Source organism: Monodelphis domestica, chromosome 2, assembly GCF_027887165.1.
Source record: "Monodelphis domestica isolate mMonDom1 chromosome 2, mMonDom1.pri, whole genome shotgun sequence".
Classification (NCBI taxonomy): domain Eukaryota; kingdom Metazoa; phylum Chordata; class Mammalia; order Didelphimorphia; family Didelphidae; genus Monodelphis; species Monodelphis domestica.
Window position 1 is genome coordinate 415035655 of NC_077228.1, and position 23027 is coordinate 415058681.

A 23027-nucleotide genomic window follows, 5' to 3' on the forward strand; every position below is an offset into this window, starting at 1 on the left:
ACTTATTTAGCATTTACATTATAATCTTTCAGCATTTGCATTCACAAGAGGCTCTCTGAGATATGTGTTGCCTATTTAATTGCATATTATCAACAAAAGACATTCATCCATTTTGTTTACCTATCTTTATTTATCATGGCAACCTTACCCTGAAAGGCTGAATTGTTATTTCTATTTTCCAAAAAAAGGAAAAGGAAACATAAATATAAAATAGCTATTACAATACAGGAAACAAATATATCAGCTATTAAGAAACAGGAAAAATAAATATTAAGTTATTAAGAGATAGGAAACATAAATATAATATCAGTTATTAAGAGAGAGCATCTTAAGCAAGCTTTTTCCAGTGCTGGTATCAGAACTACTGTTTGTTACTTGTAATTTTCAGCCTGATCACGTGTATTTCTTTATGTTAGCCAATGTTAATTCCAGAGTCAATTCTAAGAATCTAGAAAGGATTTTGGATCAAACTCAAGTACGATTACTAACTTTTTACTGCCACTTCTGGATTCTTAATTAATAACCAGTAGAATTCAATTTACCTTGAGATCTCAGGGCTTAGACCCTATCCCAAAACTAGGGCACATATTTACACCATATAAATAAATAAATAAATAAATAAACAAATAAATAAATAAATAAACAAACAAACAAACAAACAAATAAATAAATAAATAAACGAACAAACAAACAAACAAATAAATAAATATATATGTGTGTGTATATATATATATCCTATATAGATGATCAGTGAGAAACAATTAACGATGAAAAAGCACTAGAATTAAAAGGGACCCAAAAAGTTTCCCAAGGAATGTGAGATTTCAGCTGAACTTGAAGGAATGCCGAGGCAGAGATATTGAGGGAGAGAATTCTAGGCATGGGAGATAGAGAAAATACTTAGACAGAAGCTGGAATGTCTTTCTGAGGAACAGCAAGGAGGCTGGTGTTACTGGACTGCAGAGTACACTGGGGGAGGAGGTGCCACTGTAAGGAGGCTGGAAAGGTAGGAAGGGACCTGGTGATGAAGGGCTTGGAGACAGACCTTGTAAGTGATCTTGGAGGTGATGGGAAGCCGAGGAAGTTTAGTGAATAGGATGTTGAGGTGGATTTAAGAGGAGAGTGGAGGATGAGCAAAGTGACCTACCAGTTGACTGCTGCCCTACGGTGGTGGCAGTGCCAGAGAAAGAAGCACGTGCTAGAGATGTTACAAAGGTCAAATCAAAGGGGCTTGGCCACAGACTGGATATGGGCAGTGAGAGACGGGACTCCAAGACTTGCAGTTTATCCATTAATGCTCTTTACTCCCCTTACTTTGTTTCTGTCATCTTGTCTTCTTGTTTTTCAGCATTTCTGCCTCAATGGTATGATTAGCTAGGTCTATTATCTCCTCTCTGAGTTTGAATTAGCCTGATAATATGGCATCTGGAATGAACAGGGAATGGAATCACCTGACTTTTCTCCTGCTTTCTTTTTTATTCATCAAGTTTATTTGAATAAGAGATGGAATAACAAGGTGCCCTTTAAACCAATTACAATGCCGATTGCAAGTCGGGGTTCCAATTCCATGTCTTGGATGACTTGTAGTTGGAAGCTGTGAGAATGTGTGGAAGGTAACCACAGCTACTTATATATAAATAAAATCCCTCTTAGGAGATTATAGGAGAGTGATTTTTTTTCTTTTAATTTCTATTGAACGTTTGATTTTTTTAAAACACTAAAAGTCTTAGAAGATTTAAAGTTGCCAATATGTTTCTAAGTCTTTCACTATTTATTAAAATACGAAATCACATTAATATAGTGCTTTTAGATTTACAAAGCGCCTTCCCTAGGACAATTAGGTATAGTTTTTACATTTTACAGATGAGAAAACACCTACTGTTATGGGGTTCAGATGTGCATCCCTGGGATTTGGGAAGGATACCTTTTGCAAGCATGCAAGACTCCAAAACTTAGCTTAAAAACAAAAAGAGAAATTTATTAATTTAGAAAGTAATGTTGAGAATGGCCAGGAGGATAGCAAGGTGGGACAGCAAGATGGGGAGCAGTTCTTGGGAGGACAGCATGAATGGAGAGGGTGTTCCCCCCTGGGAGGACAGCATGGATGGAAAAGCTGTCCTCCAGAAGACATCAGTTCTGGGGCTTTTTTACCCTTTACAACAGATATATCCAGATATATCCTGGTGTGGACAGTAAGTAGTAAGCCCTCAGGCATTTGGTGGGGTGGGGTGGTATTCTGACTGGGGTCTGCCTGGAGGCATAAAGATTCATCTCTTTGTCCATCTTAAATCTAGAGGACAATCAAAGAGGATAAACATCTCAGGACCTGGGGGGGGGGGGTCTTTGGGTGTTTCTAGGTTCGGAGTCATGGGGATGCAAAGGCAAGGGAGTTTCCCTGATAATAGTTCCCCTGGGTTTCTGGAGGTACAGTGCCCATGTCACTACGACCACAAAACTAGTAAATATGGAAGCAGAGACTAGAACAAGGCTGAAATTCCTGTTCTCTTTTCACAACTCCAGGGTTATGGAAAGACTATACAGATAACCAATGAAACTGGACAAGAGGCAACCTTTTTTATTTCAGTCGATTCAAGGTAGGTAGGGGGAGTAGATAAACACTGGATTTGAAGTCAGGAGTTCAAATGTTAACTCAGACAATTACTAACTGTATGACTAACTCTAGGCAAGCCATATAAACTTTCTCAACCTTTGTTTCCTCCTCTGTAAAAAGAGGATAATACCACCTACCTAATGGAGTTGTGAGATTCAAATGATTGATTAATAGATATAAAGAACTTTGCACATTTTAAAAATAATATAACAATAATAATAGATAAGTTATAGTGTTTACTATGTGTCAGGCACTGTGCTAAATGCTTTACAATTTTTTTTTTTTGCACAACTGTGGAAAGTAGGTGCTATTATTATCCCTATTTACAGATGGGGAAACTGAGGCAAACTTTTTTTTTTTTTTTTAGTGCGTTGCTTAGGGCCACACAGCTAGGAAGTATCTGAGGTTGGGTTTGAACTGTCTCAAATGAGATGATATTCATAGAGCTCTTAGGACAGGGTCCAGTACATAGTAATCAGTGGATAAAAATGCTTTGTTCCCTTCTCATTTCCCCTTTTTTCCTCTTAGGCTGGGTTTGGGGTTTAGAGGAAATGAAATCTAATCCCGGCTCTTCTACTTGTAATCTTTGTTGCTTTGGACAAATTCCTTGGGCTTTACTTGCCTAATCTGTATAGAGGGGACTGGTCTAAGTGACTGACCAATAAGGTCCTGCTCTAAATCGATGATCCTGTACTCCTACCTAAATTTTGTTTCTACCAACTTGGTTTTCAGTATTTCTGTCTTTGTAATATGATTAACTTCTATTCTGTCTGTCTCTTTTTAAACCCCTTACACCTTCCGTCTTGTAATCAATACTATGTATTGGCTCCAAGGCAGAAGAGAGGTAAGGGCTAGGCAATGGGGGTTAAGTGACTTGCCCAGAGTCACACAGCTGGGAAGTGTTTGAGGCCAAATTTGAACCCAGGACCTTCAGTCTCTAGGTCTGATTCTCAATCCATTGAGCCACCCAGCTTTCCTCGGCCCCCCCAATCTATTGTCTCTTAAAAGTTTGATTTAAACCGATAATCTAGTAAGTAGACTCCCAGTCTCTAACTCTTTAGTCATTTAAAGTCCTAATTCTACTGTTTTCAGGAACCGTTCCGAGGGAATTTGGAACCGCATAAGAAAGGATGATCCTGGGCTCTTCAGTGACATCACACTGGGTAGGGTCTGTCAAAAGCCCATTCGCAGAACTCCACCAAAAAAAAGGTGAGCCCCTTCTCGGGGGAGGACTCGTGACATCACAGGGGCGGGTCCTCCACCAGTGAGGTCACCCTGTGGGCGTGACAAGCAGGACTTCTCGCGTGTCGTCACGGGCGATGGGCGGGGACAGAGCGTGTAGGAGAAGCAGAATCAAAACAAGCTGGAGACCCGCCTTTTCCCTCCGGCTCCCAAGTGTCTCTCTCTCTCTCTCTCTCTCTCTCTCTCTCTCTCTCTCACGCCCCAGAAGCAGGCGGCGGCCGCGGCTGCTGCTGGCCCCTGCGAGTGCGCCGCTGAGCCCCAGGAAGCTGGGCGGGCGGGGGAACCTGGTGAGGGATGGAGCGAGAGATGCATGAATAGACCGGGACCCTAGCCCGCGCCTTTCATTCTCCGCTCCGCTGCAGACGGGGCGGGCGGCCACGGCAGCCGCCGGGCGTGGGGCGGGGGCCATGAATAGCCGCCCCCGGGGGAGCCGCCTTCGCTGAAGCCCGGCGGCCCCGGATCCTCGCGAGATGCCCAACCCCAAAAGCAGTAAAGGTGGCCGCAAGAACAAACGCGCCAACAGCAGCGGAGACGAGCAAGAAAATGGAGCTGGGGCCCTGGCGGCGGCAGCAGCAGCGGCCGGCGTGGCGGGCGGGGGAGCCTTGGCCGCGGCAGCAGGCTCGGGAGCGGCGGCGGGAGCGGCGGCGGCTGGAGCCGGAGCGGGAGCGGCTGGGGCCGGAGGAGCGGCGGCAGGCGCGGGCTCGGCGGCAGGCTCGGGAGCGGCGGCAGCTGCGGCCGTGGCCGCTTCAAGCGACGCCAAGAGCGGTAAGCCGGCCAGGGCTCACCCAGGGAGGGGGCCCGGGCCGCGCCGCTCCGGCGGCAACTTCCTCCGGAGCTGGCGGGGCCCGCCCGGTCTGGCGCCTGAGGCGCGTGGACAATGCGAGAGTCGGGAAGTAGTAACTCCCCTCCCCGCCCGGACCCCCGGGCCGGTGACAGCTCTTCCGAAGCCCGGGTTCCGCGTCGCGGCGGGCAGTGGGCACTGGTTGCTCCAGGTCCGTTCCTCGCGACCCCTGTTTTTCCTCCCTGGCTTTGTGAGGGGGTCGAAAAGAGGGGGGCTGCCAAGTTAGGGAGGATGAGCGGGTGGAAAACTTGGGCACCACTGTGGGGACCCCACTTTAAATGAAAGGAGGGAGAAGGAAGGAACACTAGTTCTTGCAGATCAGGATTTGTTCTCCTCGTGGCCGCAGGTGACTGGGCTCCCGAGAGAATTTCACACTGGGGTGAGACAGGCTGTTTAATTTGCTGGAGGAAGGAAGAGATTCGCAAGTTGATTTATGTACTATGTACTCGAGAGTTAAAACTTTGTAATTCTGCTTTACAATTTTTTTTTTCTGGGGGGGGACCCAAAGTTTTCTGTGGATTCCAAATACATTACATTGTTGGGAAGGGTGTTTGAATGGTTGGCTAAAATATGGCAGATTTGCAACTTATGAGGCTTAGAAAAGTTTGTAACAAGTACTTCTTTGAGTTGCTCGGTTCTGTGCAACCATTTTGATGAAGGAGGTGGTGTTTGATGTGTGTGTTTAGTAAGGGAGGAAAGGCGGCAGAAATATTGGGATGCTTGTGTGTCTATGTATAGGGGTGGGGGAAAGGTAGAAAAATTGGGATGCTTTTGTGTTTGTGTCGTGGGGTGGAGAAAAGGTAGCAGATCGGTATGCTTTCGGAGGATGTCTCAGTGATTGTCTTCAGCCTTTGGAAGGATTTGTTAGGTACATGGGTCACTTTTTTTAGGTGGTGCACCTGCATTTTTTAGAGCACTCCTTCAGTGCTATTAATAGGAAAAGATTGAAGAAGTAGTTAGTGCAGGTTAATAAAAACAAAACTGCAGGTCTCCTTGGTTATGGCTCTGATTTTGAAGTGACCTTTTTACTTGAATTTACTTAAATTACTTGAACAATTGAATAATCAAAAAGCGCAATAATTAGAGTGAGTAGTCTTCTTTTAATAATACACCTTTTGGTTACTTGCTGGTTTCTTAAACTCACTGGATCAGTTTCATTTAGCTCTGTGTTTTCTAGCTCCATTTGGGCACTCTTTAGTAGTTTTTGGTTATCATAAAGGTGCATCATAAACCCAGGCAAAGTCTATATGGATGCCCCTGGTGGAATGCCAGTGAAGGACTGAGAATTGCAGGCAGATATACATTAAGTATGCAACTTATTAACTACTATTTGATTTTTCAGATTGTTTCTGATTTCCAAAAGGACCGTGAGACTTGCTATATAATCTATGATGCTTCTTGTTGGTTTTTGCATTTAGAGTTTCAAGTGATCTAAAATGGGAGGATGGGTCCTCCTGGAATTCCTCTTTAAAGGTTAGGTGTATGTATGTAATTATATCTATATTTCTTTATATATTTACATATACAAATCAGTTTCACTTAGCAACTGCTTATAGTTTTTCATGAATATGTCTAGACTTTTAAAAATCCATTTAAATTATCTGCCCCTACCACTCCTTGGTAGTGGGGAGATAATAATAAAATTCTTTTTTTTAAACTTGTGACTTGAACGAGTACTTCTGTGTCCTAAATTTACCCTGTTCAAACTGAAAGTTTTGTTTCCTCTTACCCCGGTCATTTATTATTTTAAAGTTTTCGTTCTGCTCCCTTTTAGCTCTTGTTCTCTAGGATGAAGATTCCTTAATTTTTTACAGTCTTAAAGTTTTGGAAGTGTTAGCATGATATAGTGGGGAAAGTCTTGGTTCTTGAATAAGAGGAGCTGGATTTAAAATATGCTTCTGATAAATAACCATCTTTGTGACTTTAGGTAAGTTGCTTTATAAAACTTTGTGGATCTCCGTTTCCTAAAATAAAGATGCTATGCCAGATTGATTTTTAGGTTCCTTCCACTTCCAAGTTCATGACCCTGTGATCCTTCCCCTTCTCCATTTTTGGTTACAACCTATGGAGAAGACATCCTCAGAGAACAAAAGCAATAATAACTATCTCAAACTTAACTTTTTCCTGGGTTGGCATTGTCCAATCCATCAGATTGGTACTCTGTGGACCTGGTCAAGAGCTACATAAAATGAGCAGGCATGAATGAGCTGAGATCTGCATCTTTGGGGAGGACTCTCCATATTTTATATCTTCAGTTAGGTATTTTATAGGTGCATACCTTATATTTGTCTATATTACAATTTGCATTTTTTTCCTTTCCTGGAATGAACTTATCAGATCTTCCTAAATTTGGTCTTCATTAGTTTGGCACTTTACCACACTGCAAAGTTTAGTGTCATCTGAAAATGTGGAAGTTTTTGTACACCTTCCAGATAATTAATAAAATATATTAGGTGAGACCAATCTGACACATCCTAAAGAAAAGCCTTCCCATTTCTACATCCAAAGATATACTCCTTCATCTTTAATATTTCTAGTCTAGTCAGTTGGTTCCCTGTCAAAGATAAAACAATGCCATTTCACCTCTAATCCTATTGATTCAAGTGTTGTTATAGTCTTTGGTGTTTACCTTTTTAAGTCTAAGGGATTTGAGTCCCATTTCTTCTTTGTTTAAAGGGTTATTTCTATAAGAACTCGCAATAAATTAGTCTTATTTTCAGTACATTTTAGTATCTAGGTGGGTCTATCAGATAGTTTCTTCCCCCTTTTTCTTGTTCCTGTGCAGAGTGTGGGCTAGTTAGATTTTGGTTAGATCTACATGAATGGGATCATCTCTTGTGGCACTAGGAATCTCTTGACAAGTTTTTCACCTGTTAAAATCATCTGGAAATTTAACAGTTTTTCTCATAAGGAATGAGCTGAGAGATTAATATTTAAGTCTTTAGAGGCTATGAAGTTTTTGGTTTCAGTCTAATTATTAGGTAGAAAAACTGAAAGAATAGAATGAGATGGTTGCATTGCCACTAAGAATGATAAAGCAAACCTTATTAAAGAGTTCATGTTAGGAGATAGAATAGTACAAGATGAGATCCTTATCTCTAATAGGTTGTAAAATTGACACAAATCTGAGAAGGCTCAAAATAAAGTTCATAATAATTGCATGTGGGCTAAATCTAGTCAGGTTTTTTGGGGGATGAATGAGTGGAGGGAGGTTGTGGTGGAAGAGTAATACTGGTAAATTTATAATGAAAAGGAGGGGCAATAGAAAGGATATGTGGAATATTTTTTGAAGTGTTTTTTAGGTGTTTTCACTTACTTGACTGGAGACTAGGTAGACTTAACAGTGGTTAAGTCTTTACTATCCCCTTTATTATCCTTTGTGAAGAAAGAAACAGCTTTAGAGAAATTAAGTGGTTTTTCCCAAGGTCATGTAGTTGCTAAGCAGAAGTGATCAGGACCTAAATTCAAGGGCTTCCTATATTTAAAAAAATTGAGAAGTTTAAATTGATGTCCTTTTTTACATTGTTGTTACTCTCCTTGTTCCCATCCCTTTTAACTCATTTCTGCTTGGACCATCATTAAACAACTTTACTTGACTATATATGATCATCTGACTAGTTCCATTTTAGTTTTTAATTGTTCCTTTGTTATGCAAGAAAATAAAAACTGATTCCTATCACAAATGAAAGCATAGTCACTGGTGCAAGTTGTGGGTTGTGGTTGTTGTAAGTCTGGCTGAAATATAGGATAAGTTGGACATTAATTATAATATCTTTATATCTTCTGTGAAGAGATTTGAGGGTGTGAGACATCTTTTTACTCTTATAGAATTGGGGATATTTGCCACTTTTTGTAGGAACTTATGGGGAAAGGGTAAAAAAAAAAGCTTCATTTTTAAGTATGTATTGCCTCATTATGACTACTTTAGGCACATATTTTGGGGGGAAGTAAAGGAGAGATGATTTGTTATCCAGTTGATTATAATTAAGCCATAATTTTCAGATCATTATTACCTTTTTCCCTTGTTCTTGGCACCTATGAAATTCTTATGCCTATATTTCATCTATCTTATATATATTTATATCAATTTGGAAGGTCTTGATTCTCAATACATTACATAATATCTCTGTATTATATTGAGTACAATAGTCCATCCACAAATTACTCAGCTTTTGTTATTGTTAATCCCTGTTGCCACCAAGGTGCCCCTTGAAATTCTTATTCATTCAGCTCATTTCATGCAAAGAATGAGGATTGACTGTACAAAGTACCAGGTGGTGTACAAAATATTAGTAGATACTGCTTTTTTAAAACTTATGATCGAGTCTGGGAAATACAACATGTACAGAAATGTGGTAAAATATAATGGAATTTAGGATAAATGGAATAGGAATCGAATTAAGTATAGTACTGGAGAGTGAAGAGGAAAGGGAGACTCTTTCTGACTGAGCAATATGATAAGGCCCCTAGTGGGGAGAGCATTGAGTTGGGCTCTGAAGGATGAGTAGACAAAAGATGTGAGGCGAGGACATTATGGGCACCTACAGTGCCATGAGTCAAGGTGTGGAGGTGGAAAGTATAATTTGTGTCATTCAGGAGGATGTCATCCAGATTGTCTGGAACATGGTGTGTGTGTGAAGAGTTAGGGCTTTATTCTGTAGGTAGTGGGGAGCTAGTGAATGTTTTTGAGAAGAGTAGGGCACAAGGTGGTACTTAAAAAAGATTAATCTGGTGTCTTTGTGGGGGAGGTAGGGCCACCCATTAAGAACATATTGCTAAAATAGTGTAGGCTGTGGGGGTGGAGAGGAAGGAACCAGGAGAGTGCAGCTGGAGATATTGCAGCCCTGCCTCAGGATTACAACACTCTCCATTCCCTTCAGGGAGGTGCTATTCCGAGGCAGCAGGATGTAGGAAGTGAGGACTCTGGCATTAGAGTCCTGGCTTCTATTGAAATCTCTCCTCTGCCTCTCCAAGGCCCAAGTTTTCTCACTTGTACCATAAAGAGGTTGGATTCTCGGGTCCCTTTTATTCTAAATCTGATATTTCACCCAAGTTTGTAGTTGATGACTGTTGGATCCAATGGTGTGTGTCCTCAGTCCTGTTTTGTGGTGTGGGGGGTGTTTCAGTAGAATGTAAGCTCCTTCAGTCAGTCAACAAGCATTCATGAAGCTCTTATTCTGCTCCAAGCATGTTGTTAAGCCCTGGGAATATGAAGACAGAAATGAAGCAGTCCTTGGCCACAGGGCCTTATTATAATGGGTCAGGGCAAGCAACATATATTCACTCACTCTCTCCTGCCTGCTCTCCCTCCCTCCCACCCCCAACCCCACACACAAATAGTCTAGGTAAAATTTTTTGGAGGTAAGGCACCAATAATTGGAAGGATCAGAAAAGACCTTGTAAGAAAAGTAGTGCTTAAACTGAGCTTTGAAAGAAACTAGTGAGTCAGGAGCATAATGATAACAATTAACATTTAATTTGTCTGGTGCATGTTAAGAAGCACTTATAAATGTTTAAAAAAATATCTCATTTGATCCTTTTAACTATGCTTTATGCCATTTTGAGGAAACTGAGGCACAGAGAGATTAAGTCCTTTGCCCAGGGTCATATAGGTAGTGAGGGTTTGAATCTGGATTTGAACTCAGTCTTCCTGAGTCTAGACCCCACCACTTGCTAGTCTAGACTGCACCAAGTTGCTCCTTCTTGTTTTTCATTTTTGCCTTTACATCCTCAAGCTGGAGAAGATGTGTCCTAGCATTTTGAGGTTGAATTCTGAACACAGAAATTATATTAGAAATCTATACAAGATAGTTTGGTGGTTCTTAAAATATGGCCAATGGACCTGTGGACCCCCAAGACCCTTTCAGTGAATCCAAAAGATCAAAGTATTTTTATAATAATATTCAGATATATTTGCCTGCTAAAATCCTCTTCTTTTCCAACTTCACATCAAGATGAGATTAGATCTTAATATATTTCGACCGGAACAACACTGCAACAGGTAAGAGAATCTAGCTGTCTTCTATTAAGCTTGAAGTTAAAGACATTTGCAAAAATATGTAAACAGTGCCACTCTTCTTAATAATATATATTTTTAGAAAATGTTTTTTTTTAAATGGGTTACTTATGTTAACATGTAATGAGTTTAATATTTTTAAATGAATTATATTTTAAAATTTTATAACTTTAAATTTCTAATGTAGTAAATATTGATAGACATAACCCACAATAATTTAAAGATAATTTTTAAGAATGCAATGTGGATCTTGAGACCAAAAAGTTTGAGAAATGATGGCATAATGGAAAGGATACCAAAGTTGTCTGGAGTTCTACTTCCTATACATTCTAGCTGCCTCACCTTGGACAAGTAACTTTTTGCTTTCCGAGTTTTCCATTGTAAAATTAGATCTATGTAATAGATCACTACTTTATTTCAAGGGTTTTTGTGAGGACCATGCTTTTATTCCTTATTGATGAAAAAATGTGAGCTGTTATCTCACGGTCCCTTTTGACAGGAAAGTTCTTTGTCTTTTAAGTGCCATGTAAATATGAATTGTCCCTACTGCTAGAATTAAATTACATTATGGGTTAAGTAAACAAGCTCAAGTTCTTTTGGAAGTATGGAAGGACAATTCTTAATAAAATTTATTGTGAATTAATTGACTAGTTTGGTAAAGTTGAGGGCAAGGATTATTATGTATCTTTAACTGGTTTCTGGTTCTCGCACCTTATACCTGGCCGATGCAATGCTTATTTCTGCTAACGAAAGAGGCTTTTTGTGGTCTAGCCTTGGAATCCGATTATCTATTTGGAAGGATATGCAAGTTCTAGAGAGCCAATGAATTATGAATGCAGAAGTGAACTTTAAGAATATGACCCATTTATTGTGGACCAGATTATCTTTACATGTTCATATCCTAGGCTTGTAATATTTGTTGAACTCTAGATATTGGGCAGTTTCCTTCCTAAGTAATCAACTCAATTTTTAGTTATTTCAATTGCTTTTTTTCTCCCCTTGCATTGAAGAAAATGTGAGCATTTCCTTGCCCTTCAATTCACCAGCCATTATCCTGTGTTGTTAACCGGGGATGTTTTCTTTCCTTATCTAGAATGCAGCTCTGTCAAGTATTTTAAAAGACTTTGGATTCAAAGTGCTTTATCTTCTAAAATCCTCATAGTAATTAGGATTGGTAAAAGGTGATTTACCTAATTCCCTTTCTTTACATTTTGTCTTCTAGTAGGAATGAGAATTCTCAGCCTTGAAGAGCTCCTTTCTTGCTTACTTGTCACACATCTGGAAATTTTACCATTTGAGTCAGTCCAATAAAGTGCTTCTTTGAAAATATCTTTAGAAAGAAGTTACAACAAAGTGTATAAATTTAGCATATAGTTCTTTGTTGATATTTTAGTTTGAGAAGTGCTAAGGTGTTCTGAATCAAGATTTGGCTAGAATAGTTCACCTTATGTTCTGACTGCTTTAGATCACAAATTCCATGGCTAGATGGAAGACTTCCTTTATTTCTCTTTAAAGTTTCTGAAGGAGTATCATCCATTGAAGGCCTGCTGGGGGGTGGGGGAGTGGGTGGGTGTCTAATAGTCTTCAGTAGTCAATCTGACCTGGATTTTACATCCTGGTTTCCTGTCTCTCCTCTGTTCCTGCCGTCACTGTAGTGTAGCCCCTCATTACCTCACATCTGGGCTATAGCAATAGCCTGCTTGGTGGGTCTGCCTGCCTCAAGTTCCTCTCTATTCCAGTCCATTCTCCATTCAACTAACAAAGTGATTTTCTTAAAGCATAGGTCTGATAATGTCACCATCCTAGTCAGTGAACTAGTGAAATACAAAATGCTCTCTTTGGTATTTAAAGCCCTTTTTAATCTTGTCTCTTCCTACTTCCCAGCTTCCTGCTTCCTGCTTCCTGCCATATAGTCTTTGATCGAGTAACATTGGCCTTCTGGCTCTTCCATAACTAAGACATACTATCTTTCAGCTGTAGTGGACATTTTCTCTAGCTCTTCCCCATCCCTGGAAAGCTCTCAGTCCTCAGTTTCTGTCTACTGACTTCCCTGGCTTCCTTTAAGTCCCAACTAAGATATCATTTTCTATAGGAAGTCTCTCTAACCCCACTCTAATTCTAGTGCTTTCTATCTCTATTATTTCCTGTTTATCCTCCATATAACTTGTTTGTGTACATTTGTTTGCATGTCTCACTCATTTGATTGTGAGCTTCTTAAGGACAGGAACTTTCTCTTGCTTTTTTTTTATTTTTATTTTTTTAATCACTAGCACCTTGCCTGACACAATGTAGGCCCTTATAATAAATGTTTATTAATTGATTATTGTACTCATCTGTGAGTTAGTGGCAAACAAATGTTCAGCAAATGCATCTTATCAACTGATAATGTTGTTAGGATTGCATTATAGGACTTTGAAACACTATAGGCATCTGTATGATGGGTGTTCTCTTGGTCCATATCAGGGCGAATGATTATTTTGAAAGTTTTGGACCAGGACTGTAGTTTACACCAGGAAGAACCTTAAGACACCATCTAGACTCAATCTCTTCATTTTACAGTTCTGTTAACTGAACTCCAGAGATGTTAAGTAACTTGTCCAAGTGTCAGCAGAACTTGCAGTACAGGATTCTGTATGCTCCAAAGACAGCATTCTTTCAGCCGATAAAGTAAAGTATTGGCTAGATTGAAAGGACCCTACTATGCAAATAGGATGTAGCTTTCTGTCTGTGTAGCAAAAAAATTCCTTAATAGCTCTCATTTTTTGTAGAGGTATTTGATTTAACATAAATACTTCTTGATTTTTTTCCTCCCTTCCCTTTTCTTAATCAGATTTTACCTGGCAGAAATCTGATGATCTAGCTAAAGAAATATCTTTTGATAGGAACTAGGAATTAAAGAGAGGGAGAGTAGAGGTAAGCCAAGGGTTGAATTTGAGTTGAAGTTGAAGAGGGTGTGCATAGGATGAAGCAGGGTTATTAAACATTTCTCAATGTGGTAGTAAATTTAATTGAGATATATTTAACAAAATAAAAATACAATAAAACCTAGATCATATCAATATGTGGTTTTTTGTCATCTGGCCCTTAGGGATCTTTATGGTTTAGTGGCCCTTGTTTCTATTTGATTTTGCCACCACTTGTATAGAAAATGAAGGGGAATAATTAGAGAAGAAATTCAGAATGCTTTTGGGGGCTAAAAGTAAGAAAAATCAAGGCTTTAACAAAGTTGTTTTAAAAAACCCATTAAAAATCATCAAATTAGAACAATGGGGTATTATGAATCTGTTCTTAGTAATTAGCTTCATGAAAAGTGGGCAAGGCAAGAGGTATTAATGATATTGGGCAAGTCACTTGGTTTCTATGGTCCTCATTTTTTTAAAAATGGAAGTGAGAGTATTGGATTAAATGATTCTAACACTAGAAGAGGCAGGAAAAGGAATGTCCCTTCTTGCCCTTATGAAAACCCTTTTATCTATAATTACTGTATTTTAAAGCACTGAAGGGCATTGGAATTGGAAGTGTATTGTGAGAGACTAGATCTTGTTGAAGAGGAGGCTATGATTGAATGTTCCATTCAGATGTTATTGCTGGCAGTTTTAAAAAATTGAGTATGTACACATGGGACCACCTGCCCAAGCAATCTCCTGGCCACCCAAAAAGTGTAGTGTAATTTAGTATGAGAGAGGAGGGTCTTTGCATAGGCAGCTTGATGGATTTGAAAGAGCATTGGAGGGGCAACTAGGTGGCTCAGTGGATTGAGAACCAGGCCTGGAGATAGGAGATCTTGGGTTCAAATTTGGCCTCAGATGCTTTCTAGCTTTGTGACCCTGGGCAAGTCCCCTATTGCTTAGCTCTTCTTGGCTCTTCTGCCTTGGAACCAACACATAGTATTGATTCTAAGACAGAAAGTAAGAGTTTAAAAAGGAAAAGAAAAGAAACTGACTTGTGGTCAGTTATGATCTGGGCTCAGGTTTCTCTCTGACACTTAATTGGCTGTGTAAGTTTATACAAAGTAATTTTGCTAGGTCTCTTCCTTCCTTCCTTCCTTCCTTCCTTCCTTCCTTCCTTCCTTCCTTCCTTCCTTCCTTCTCTCCCTCCTTCCCTCCTTCCCTCCTTCCCTCCCTTTCTCCGTCCTTCCCTCTCTCCTTCCCTCCCCTCCCTCCTTCCGTCCTTCCCTCCCTCTATCCCTCCCTCCCTCCCTCTCTCCTTCCCTCCCTTTCTCCGTCCTTCCCTCTCTCCTCTCCCTCCCTCTATCCCTCCCTCCCTTCCTCCCTCCTTCTTTTCTTCGTCTCTGTTTCCCTCCCTCCCAGGAGAATGGTAAGTGATAGACTGGAGGTTAAGTGACTTGTCCAGGGTCCCACAGCTAAGAAGTCTGAGCCTTCATTTGAACCCAGCATCTCCTTCTCTAAGGCCTGGCTCTCAATCCACTGAGCCATCTAGCTACCCCCAGAGTTTTTATTTTCTCATGTAAAATGGTTACATTACTTATCCTTTCTTTCTCATTGTATTGTTAGGATTAAATCAGACAGTTCACATTTACATAGGATTTTACAAAGCACTCATAAATGAAAATCAATCTTGGACACTTATTAGATTTATAAGTATTTATTAGTAAAGAGAAAGAAAGCGAGAAGTAAAGTTTCCAGCCTTTCTAACTTGAGGTACAAATCTGGTTCCCCATTTCAGCCAGGGCTGCTGCTTGGCAGAGATCAAGAGATAAGGTAATTCAGAGAAAAGTGCCAGCCCAGAAACAGGAATGGAAGCAAATCTCCCTCTCAGTCTCTCCCTCAGATCTTTCTAGATCCTTTGATCAACCAACAGCACTTCATACGTTATGCTGTCCTGCCTGTGTGATGCCCATGCCATCATGCCAGGCTTGTGCAGGGTAACTGATTGCTATGTTCATCTGTGGGGGTGCCCGGGATTAAAACTGGTATGGAGACCCTCAGATAATTTTACTTCACACAATCCTTCTTTCTGACAACCTTCTGGATATAGATAGGTACTGCAAGTTTTATTCCCATTTTCCAAATGAGGGAACTGTGATTCAAAGAGTAAAGTGACTTCTTCCATGTTATATATAGCTAGTGAATGACAGAACCAGGACTTAAAACCAGATCAGATACCAGGTCTTATGTTCTCTTTGCTGACATTCTGCCTTGGGGTCTCATGCTTTGAGGTCTACAAAATGCTGTACAAATAAAAGTTATTACTTCATATTAATGAATGTCTATTGGACATTTTTTATAATCAAATGTATTTTTTTTGCCTTTCTTTGTATCCCCAGAGTTTAGCACAGAGTCTGGCACACAGTAGGCACTTAATAAATGTTTGTTGACTGGCCTCCATCCTTCTCAGGATTGAGTCCCACAGCACTTGATGCTATATGCAGTATTTTTAGTAATTATGGGGCATCAGGCTCTCTCTGCTTCCTGAACCATGGGAGGCTAGATAATTGAAGTTCTCTTTGGGCAATTAAATGCCAGAGGAAGGACTTTTGGGGCTGACTTCATAGAAAGCCTCCCACAATGAAGAGAGGGAGGAGAGCTTCATTGTTTTGTTTTTCTTTCTTCAGCAGAAAGTGGCTAGTCCCTGTTTATGTCTGACAGTGGATTAATTACCTTGTTAAACCATTTTATCTTTCGGTCGTGATTTAAATATATTTTGAATCACAAACTCTTGTTGGGGAACCTTGCATTTCAAAAATAAGGATCTTTGACTTTTGAATTGGCTGGTAAAAACAGCAGCTCTCTCCAATAGGATGTTTTAGCTTGATTGAATTAGGGTTTTTCCTTTCTCTTAAAAACAACAACGTGGCCATCAAAAGGTTAGTGATTTTTAATATAAAATATATATTTTGTCATCTTTTTACTAGAAACTGAGTCAAGATTATTTCATTGTTAAATACTAGAACAGTTTTAAAAGTATAGTCAAAGGGAAGAGATTTTTAGGGGAAGTTTGAGCCAACAGGAAGAGTTAAGAGGAAGTATATGTTAAATGTTAGTTATGTTATTAATTGAACTATCGTGGCAAAAAATTTAGTTTAATTTTTTTTAACCCTTACTCTGTCGTAGTACTAATTCTTCAGACAGAAGGACAAGGGCTAGGTAAACATGGGTAAGTGACTTTTTTCAGGGTCACTCAGCTAGGCAGTATCTGAGATGAAATTTGAACTTAGACCCTCCCAACCCCAGGCCTGATGCTCTTATCTGCAGTGACACCTAGCTGCCCCAAATTTTCAAATATGGTTAGAACACTGCCTATGCCACATGGGCTCGGATACACTATGGAACAAATCACATTCTCTGAAAATGACCATATCATGTGGCAAAAGCATAAATGAAAGCCTGTACATTAGGTCTAGTAGAGATCCAGATTACTCATAACAAGTATGGGGATAATTGACAAATTTTAAGTGTATGTGTTTTTTCTAGAGGTAACTATAATGTTTATGTTAACATCATGCCATCTCCCTTCAGGACATAGCAGCTAGCAGCCAAAGATTAATATACTGTCACTCTAATTCTGAAGCTGATAGTTTCTATTTTAAGTTTCTGAATGAACACATAAATGTAACAACTATTGTAGTACAAAATGCAATCAGACCCCTTTATAACATGACTATTATTACAATATCCTTCCTAACTAGAGTTTAGACTTCAAGTATCTTCAGCAATATGGAATGAAGCTGAGAACCCCAAAGAAATTTCCCACCACACCCAAAATAGCTGTCTCAAAACCAGGAACTTTTCTCCCTGGAGAACTTCATTGGCCCTTACTCAGAACATTATTACAGTATTTATATGTTACACAAAGTACAAAATACTGTTTTATATTAAACAGTGAATTTGAAACAGAAAATTAGAGGGGATAGTGGTAAAAGTTGCATTAGAGCCAATTTATAGAAACCCTATAAAAGGGGAAGGTGCCCTTGGCAGTTGGTGGATAAGCAACAGCCGCAGTGTCCCAACTGAACAACTTTTTTGGGTGAGGTAGGTCCAATGGAGCAAACAAAATAGACAAATGATGAACCTCTATGTCTGCAGGATTTCTGAGAGCCAAACTTGCAAACAGGAAGGTAGTGTGGGGTGATTCCTTAGGCTTTGCAAAAGCCTTCTAAATGACTTCTAAACTCAGTAAGGCATGTTGTTTCTGCTAAATTCCTAAGGTTTTTTCCTGTATTTCAGTCTTAACACATTCCCTCCCTGCCTTTCTGCTTTCTTTCCCTCTGTTGACAGATTATCCTCAACTCCAGCCACCTGCTGCTTTCTTGCACATATCTAAATTGCCTCAAACCCTCCTTATACTGTTCTCATCCCAAGGTGGTTTAGTTTCCTACTGTGTAACCTGCAGATACTGAAATTCATTATTTACTTATGTACTGAATCTCCTCTTCTCACATATCCCAGCTGCAAACATAGGCCACTGAGGGTCCAAGTTACCACATAACTTCCTTACTCTAATAACAAGGTCAAATCTTGGACCATGCAAGAAAACCTCAGGGTTCTTATTTTGTTTATTTAGTTGAAATGAAATTTACATACAAATAAGACAAGCGGGTAATACTAACAGAAGCAGCACTTTATTCACACTTTGTGCACCACTATTGACCCAGTTCCTTATATTTCCTTCTCAAGTGACCCTGAATCAAAAGAATTTCATGAATTTGGCTCTTTGTTGGCCATATTTTAACTTTGTTGCTCTTCTGGCACAAGTGGGCTTTTGACAAATGTGTTTGTGATTGCTGTGCTTTCTTTCCAACTTCAGACGAATAAGGCTACTTCCTCCTGAGAAGGAAGTTTTTGCTTCCAGAGCTCACAGTAGAGATCTTCAAATATGGGGAATGCTTGCCTATACTAATATAGGTCCTCCCCTAAGGAGATGTAAATGACGTGATGAGATTTGTGTTTTAATACTTGGGAGTAACATTAATTCTGTTCTGGGAAACATCCTGCAGATCCTTCTTAGATATCTGAAACAGCTGGTCTTGGTGTTGGCCTCTGCATTTACATCTGGATCTTTAAATGAGCCTCTGATTTGTGTAAACTCTTTACTCAAACCATTCATAGAATGTTAGAACTGGATGAGCAATTTAGAGATTATCCATTCCAGCTGAGGACCACGGAGCTAAACTGATTTAATTTGTCCACAGTTACAAAAGTAGTTAAGTAACAGAGGTAGAACTCTATTTAGGTCTTCTGCTTTCAAATCCATTGCTCTTTCTGTCTCCTTTCTTTGTTCAGCCCTAAGAAAGTATCTTCCAAAGGTATTATTGATTTTTCTTGATTAGCACAACTGATTTTTTTTTTTTTGCTAACTGAGCATAGTTTTTTTTTAAATAAGCATACATCTACAATATAAGTATATACATAATTCATTCCTCATTATGGCTGAAGTAATTTCATCCACTGCTACATAATTTCTTCCATTTATATCTCTTAAACTATTTACTTTTTTCTACTGTCACATGAAGTAGGAATTTTAGGACTGTAGTGTTAAAAGATTTAGTTTACTGTGGGATTTAAAACTTTAAAATATTTTTCAGGCTACTGTTTTTGTTAGTATTTATTATTTTTAGAAGAGAAGGTGTTTAATTTTGATTAGCTCATAAGGAAATATATTAATCTCCTCTTGCCATCTGAATTGTATGTGTGTGTTTTTTTTTTTACTAAGACCTGTCTGAATTTGCCCCTTTTCTTTTCCTGCAGAAAGTTTATTCGTTACCAAGGAATCTGTATCATAATTCCATAGTGAAGTTAAATTCAAGTCTGGGAAGTATAGGTTTGCTGCTTAAGTATCATAAAGTACTTGTCAGGTTAATAAAGGAAGAGTCAAGAAGAACTAAACAAGGTTGTGTTGCAGATGAGGATGAACTTCTCATTTGGGTTAATATAATTAGCTTGCAAATTACATTTAAAGAGTTAAGTTGGATCAATCTATCAATAAACATTTATTAAGCTTTGTGTTGAGCATTGTGCTAAGCACTTGTTCTCATAACCCAATGGATTCTTGTGTTTTTCTTTTTCTTTCTTTTTTAAATAAATAAACATAAATACCACATTCAGGCTTAAGTACTTGATTTGTCTTAACCAAAATTATTCCCTTTAGGGCAATTCCATTGCTGTCCTGATAGTCCAGGTTTTCAATGATTTCTTTATCATACTTTATTATGTCTTTTCAAATTGAGGAGGCATTGTCCCATAGTTAGAATGCTGACCTTGGAGCCAGGAAGACCTGAATTCAGGTATTGCTACTGATACACAGTGACTGTGTAATATGAACAAGTGGATTTGAACCCAGGACCTCCTGTCACCAGACCTGGTGCACTATCCATTGAGCTATCTAGCTATGTCTTGGTACTCTCTAGACAACTCTAGAAACTGTTGGTTGTAGAGAAGATGCCCACTTGCATTGTAGATAGAATTTCTTCATCAAAGAGTTCCTTTTACTAGTGAAATCATAGATATAGTACCTATTCCTTTCTTTAAAATTTAAGTAACATCATCATGATGAATTCTATGAAAACATCTTATAAATTTTACTGAGATGAATTATTTAGACATGATGCTAGTTGGGCATGTTGCTTCAGCATTTTAACTTGGAGTTTTTCTTAATAAAAATATTTTTGAGTTTAAGCCTTGACATTTAAAATTTAACTTATAATTTGAATAGCTTATTTTAATTCAAATATTATTTTAGGTGTATCCTGATATTTATAGATTATAGGTGAGTTGAAGGAGGAGGAATATTGGAGGGATATTGGCTTGAAATTTTGTTTATTTAAAGGATTTTGACACCTATTTTGAAGTAATTAAAACATTCTGAAATAATGACTTATTTGTAAATTTAATTATTATGGATGCTTTCTTGATGGTGTTTTTAACTTGAACATAGTTTCTATAGTCTTCTGATGGTTTATTGTTCTCCCTGAACTGTATGCATCTTCCCCATCACAGATCATCCCCATTTATACCATTTCCTCCTTTTGTGGTTCTTGTTTACTTCTTTACATATTTTCATAGAGAATCTCAAATGCCCTGCAGGCCTTCCTCTGATTCTTTTAATATTTCATGGGTGCCAAGGCAGCATTCTGGATGTCTTTTATCTTACGTTCTCCCTGCATGATTGGGCCATTTTCTTTTTCCAATCATACACATTTTCAATTTTGTCTCTTACTATTCTTGCATATTCTTAATTGTTGACAATATGCTGCTACAGACTTACCAAACATGCATCTTTCCACGACTTATTGGAATCCTGTGTAATTTTGATCCTCCTTGGATCATGCTGTTCCATAATTTATCACTTTCTATATTTACTCTGTATATATTAATGGAAAATACTGACTTTTGCTGCATTGAGCAGTTTGGCTGCATTAGAAATGATACAGGGTTCCTAAGATTATCTGACCATTTCTCTTCCTCAGAGAGAATAAACAGGCTTTGGCAGATACTTTCTCTCATAGACCAGACCACACCTTCAGAGTGACTTGAGAAGTATGGTGATTATAAGGTCCCATAATGTTTATTGTTGGACCATAAAAAAGCTTTTGAGGTGGTAGAGCAATTTAAATATAACTCATTTAAGATTGTGCTCTGATGAATGGTCTGACTTGCATATGTTGGGATTATACAAGATTCTACTGTATGATAGCTGTGACCATAAAGATGACTTTGTTTAACAATCTGCTGAACATCAAGACATAAAATAGAAAAATATATGTACAGCAAAGAAGGATACTTTGCACAAAGTCCAGATAGGTGAAATATTCCCTGTAGAACATTTTTTATGCTGTAGACCTTTTTTTGGAAGTTTAGAGACTATTATGGACTAATTTGCAGATGAAGTTTTTAAAATGCATAAAATAAAATGCATAGATTTATAAAAGATGTACCTTATCTTTTATATATTTAATATTAAACATATATTATGTTGAAATATATCTATCAAAATGCAAAACAAATAAACCATGTTAAGAGCCCCTGCTATAGATGGCAAGGTTTTCTATGTTCTGAGTACATAGAAGTCTAGACTACTAGACCTCCTTTTCTGTAGTGTAGAGCCAAAAACATTGAATTTGAAATCAAAGTGCCTGGTTCAAATTAAAGGTCTGCTACTTACTATTTTGTATGTATATTTGTTTTTGCTGGACCTCAGTTTCCTTAAATGTAAAATGAAGTTGAATTAGATGATCTCTAAGGTCTCTTTTTGCACTGAATCTTAATGATACAAATGAAATCTAGTCATTTAACCCTTTGTCCAGAAAAAAAAAATTAGTGGATGAAGAATGTATATGACCTAGATTATAATATGCAATTTAAAGTTGAATATCCATTTCAAAAACTAAAAGTTGGGGACTTTTCAATACTTCTAACTCAAAAATACTACTGGTTTTAATATTTCAGTTTTCATACTAAAAGCTGTTGTTTTGGGGGTAAAAGAGCGATGTTTATTAGTATTTTGATATGACTTGTATAAAGTTTCAATGACATCACTTTGAACTTTTTGTTATAGGAGAAAATTAGAAGTGTGTTCTATTGTATATGTATTTATTAGGCAGCTACCTAGGGTCTTTGCTAGAATTTAGGCTTGACTGTTGTCCTTGATTGTGTGGTTTAATTTTAATCTTAAGTATGTAAAATGTGCTGACACTCCCTCTTTGACAAGCCTTTCTTTGTTGAAACAGATCTTATAACTTGTCTGTTGGTTGCTAGTCTTGCTTTTAAAAAACATTTTTGACCTGTAGCCCCCAAGGCTTTATCTGTCAGTTCCAGACCCTAGGAGAATAGTTTTTTGACTGGGTGGGATCTTTCTAAGGCTTTTTTTAAAAGGTTAATTGGGAGGGGAGAGTTGGAAAAGAAAAGGGGATATTTCAAGGAGCACTATAGGGCAGTGATTAACATGCTACAAAACAGTATCTGGTGTTGTTAGTTGAGGGTGTGGAAGAGCAAGGAAATTAATTTCAAAGTGATGGCCTAATTTGCTGTAGCATGCTGGCATTTATTTCCTAAAATATGTTAGTCTGGAAACAGTCTTTAGGAGTTGGTATAATGACATGAAAAATTAGCATAAATGGGAAAAGAATATAGCATATGTGTATTCTGTACTTTTATAAGATGTCATCATTGAAATATTCTGCATGTATAATAACTTTTCAAGTGTATTCTATTTGGCAAGTCTCTGCTTCCCCTACATGACTAAGCACGTGGCAAGTTGTTAGAGCTTTCAAAGTGAAACACTGAGAAACTTCAAGTCCTAGGAGCCTTCCTATTCTCTTCCCTGTCGCTTACTTGCTTATATTTTTCCAATATTATTGA

At 38.5% G+C, this 23027-nt stretch overlaps 1 protein-coding gene across 1 annotated transcript in view; it reads left to right on the top strand.

Moving 5' to 3' along the window:
• The first annotated feature begins 3928 nt into the window (after nucleotides 1-3928).
• Nucleotides 3929-23027, top strand: part of HECA (hdc homolog, cell cycle regulator) — a 50012-nt gene continuing 30913 nt past the window's right edge. The window contains exon 1 of the mRNA XM_001370281.4: nucleotides 3929-4618. Within this exon, the coding sequence (XP_001370318.1) occupies nucleotides 4324-4618 (295 nt within the window). The 5' untranslated portion in view covers nucleotides 3929-4323. The remainder of the gene's footprint in view (nucleotides 4619-23027) is intronic.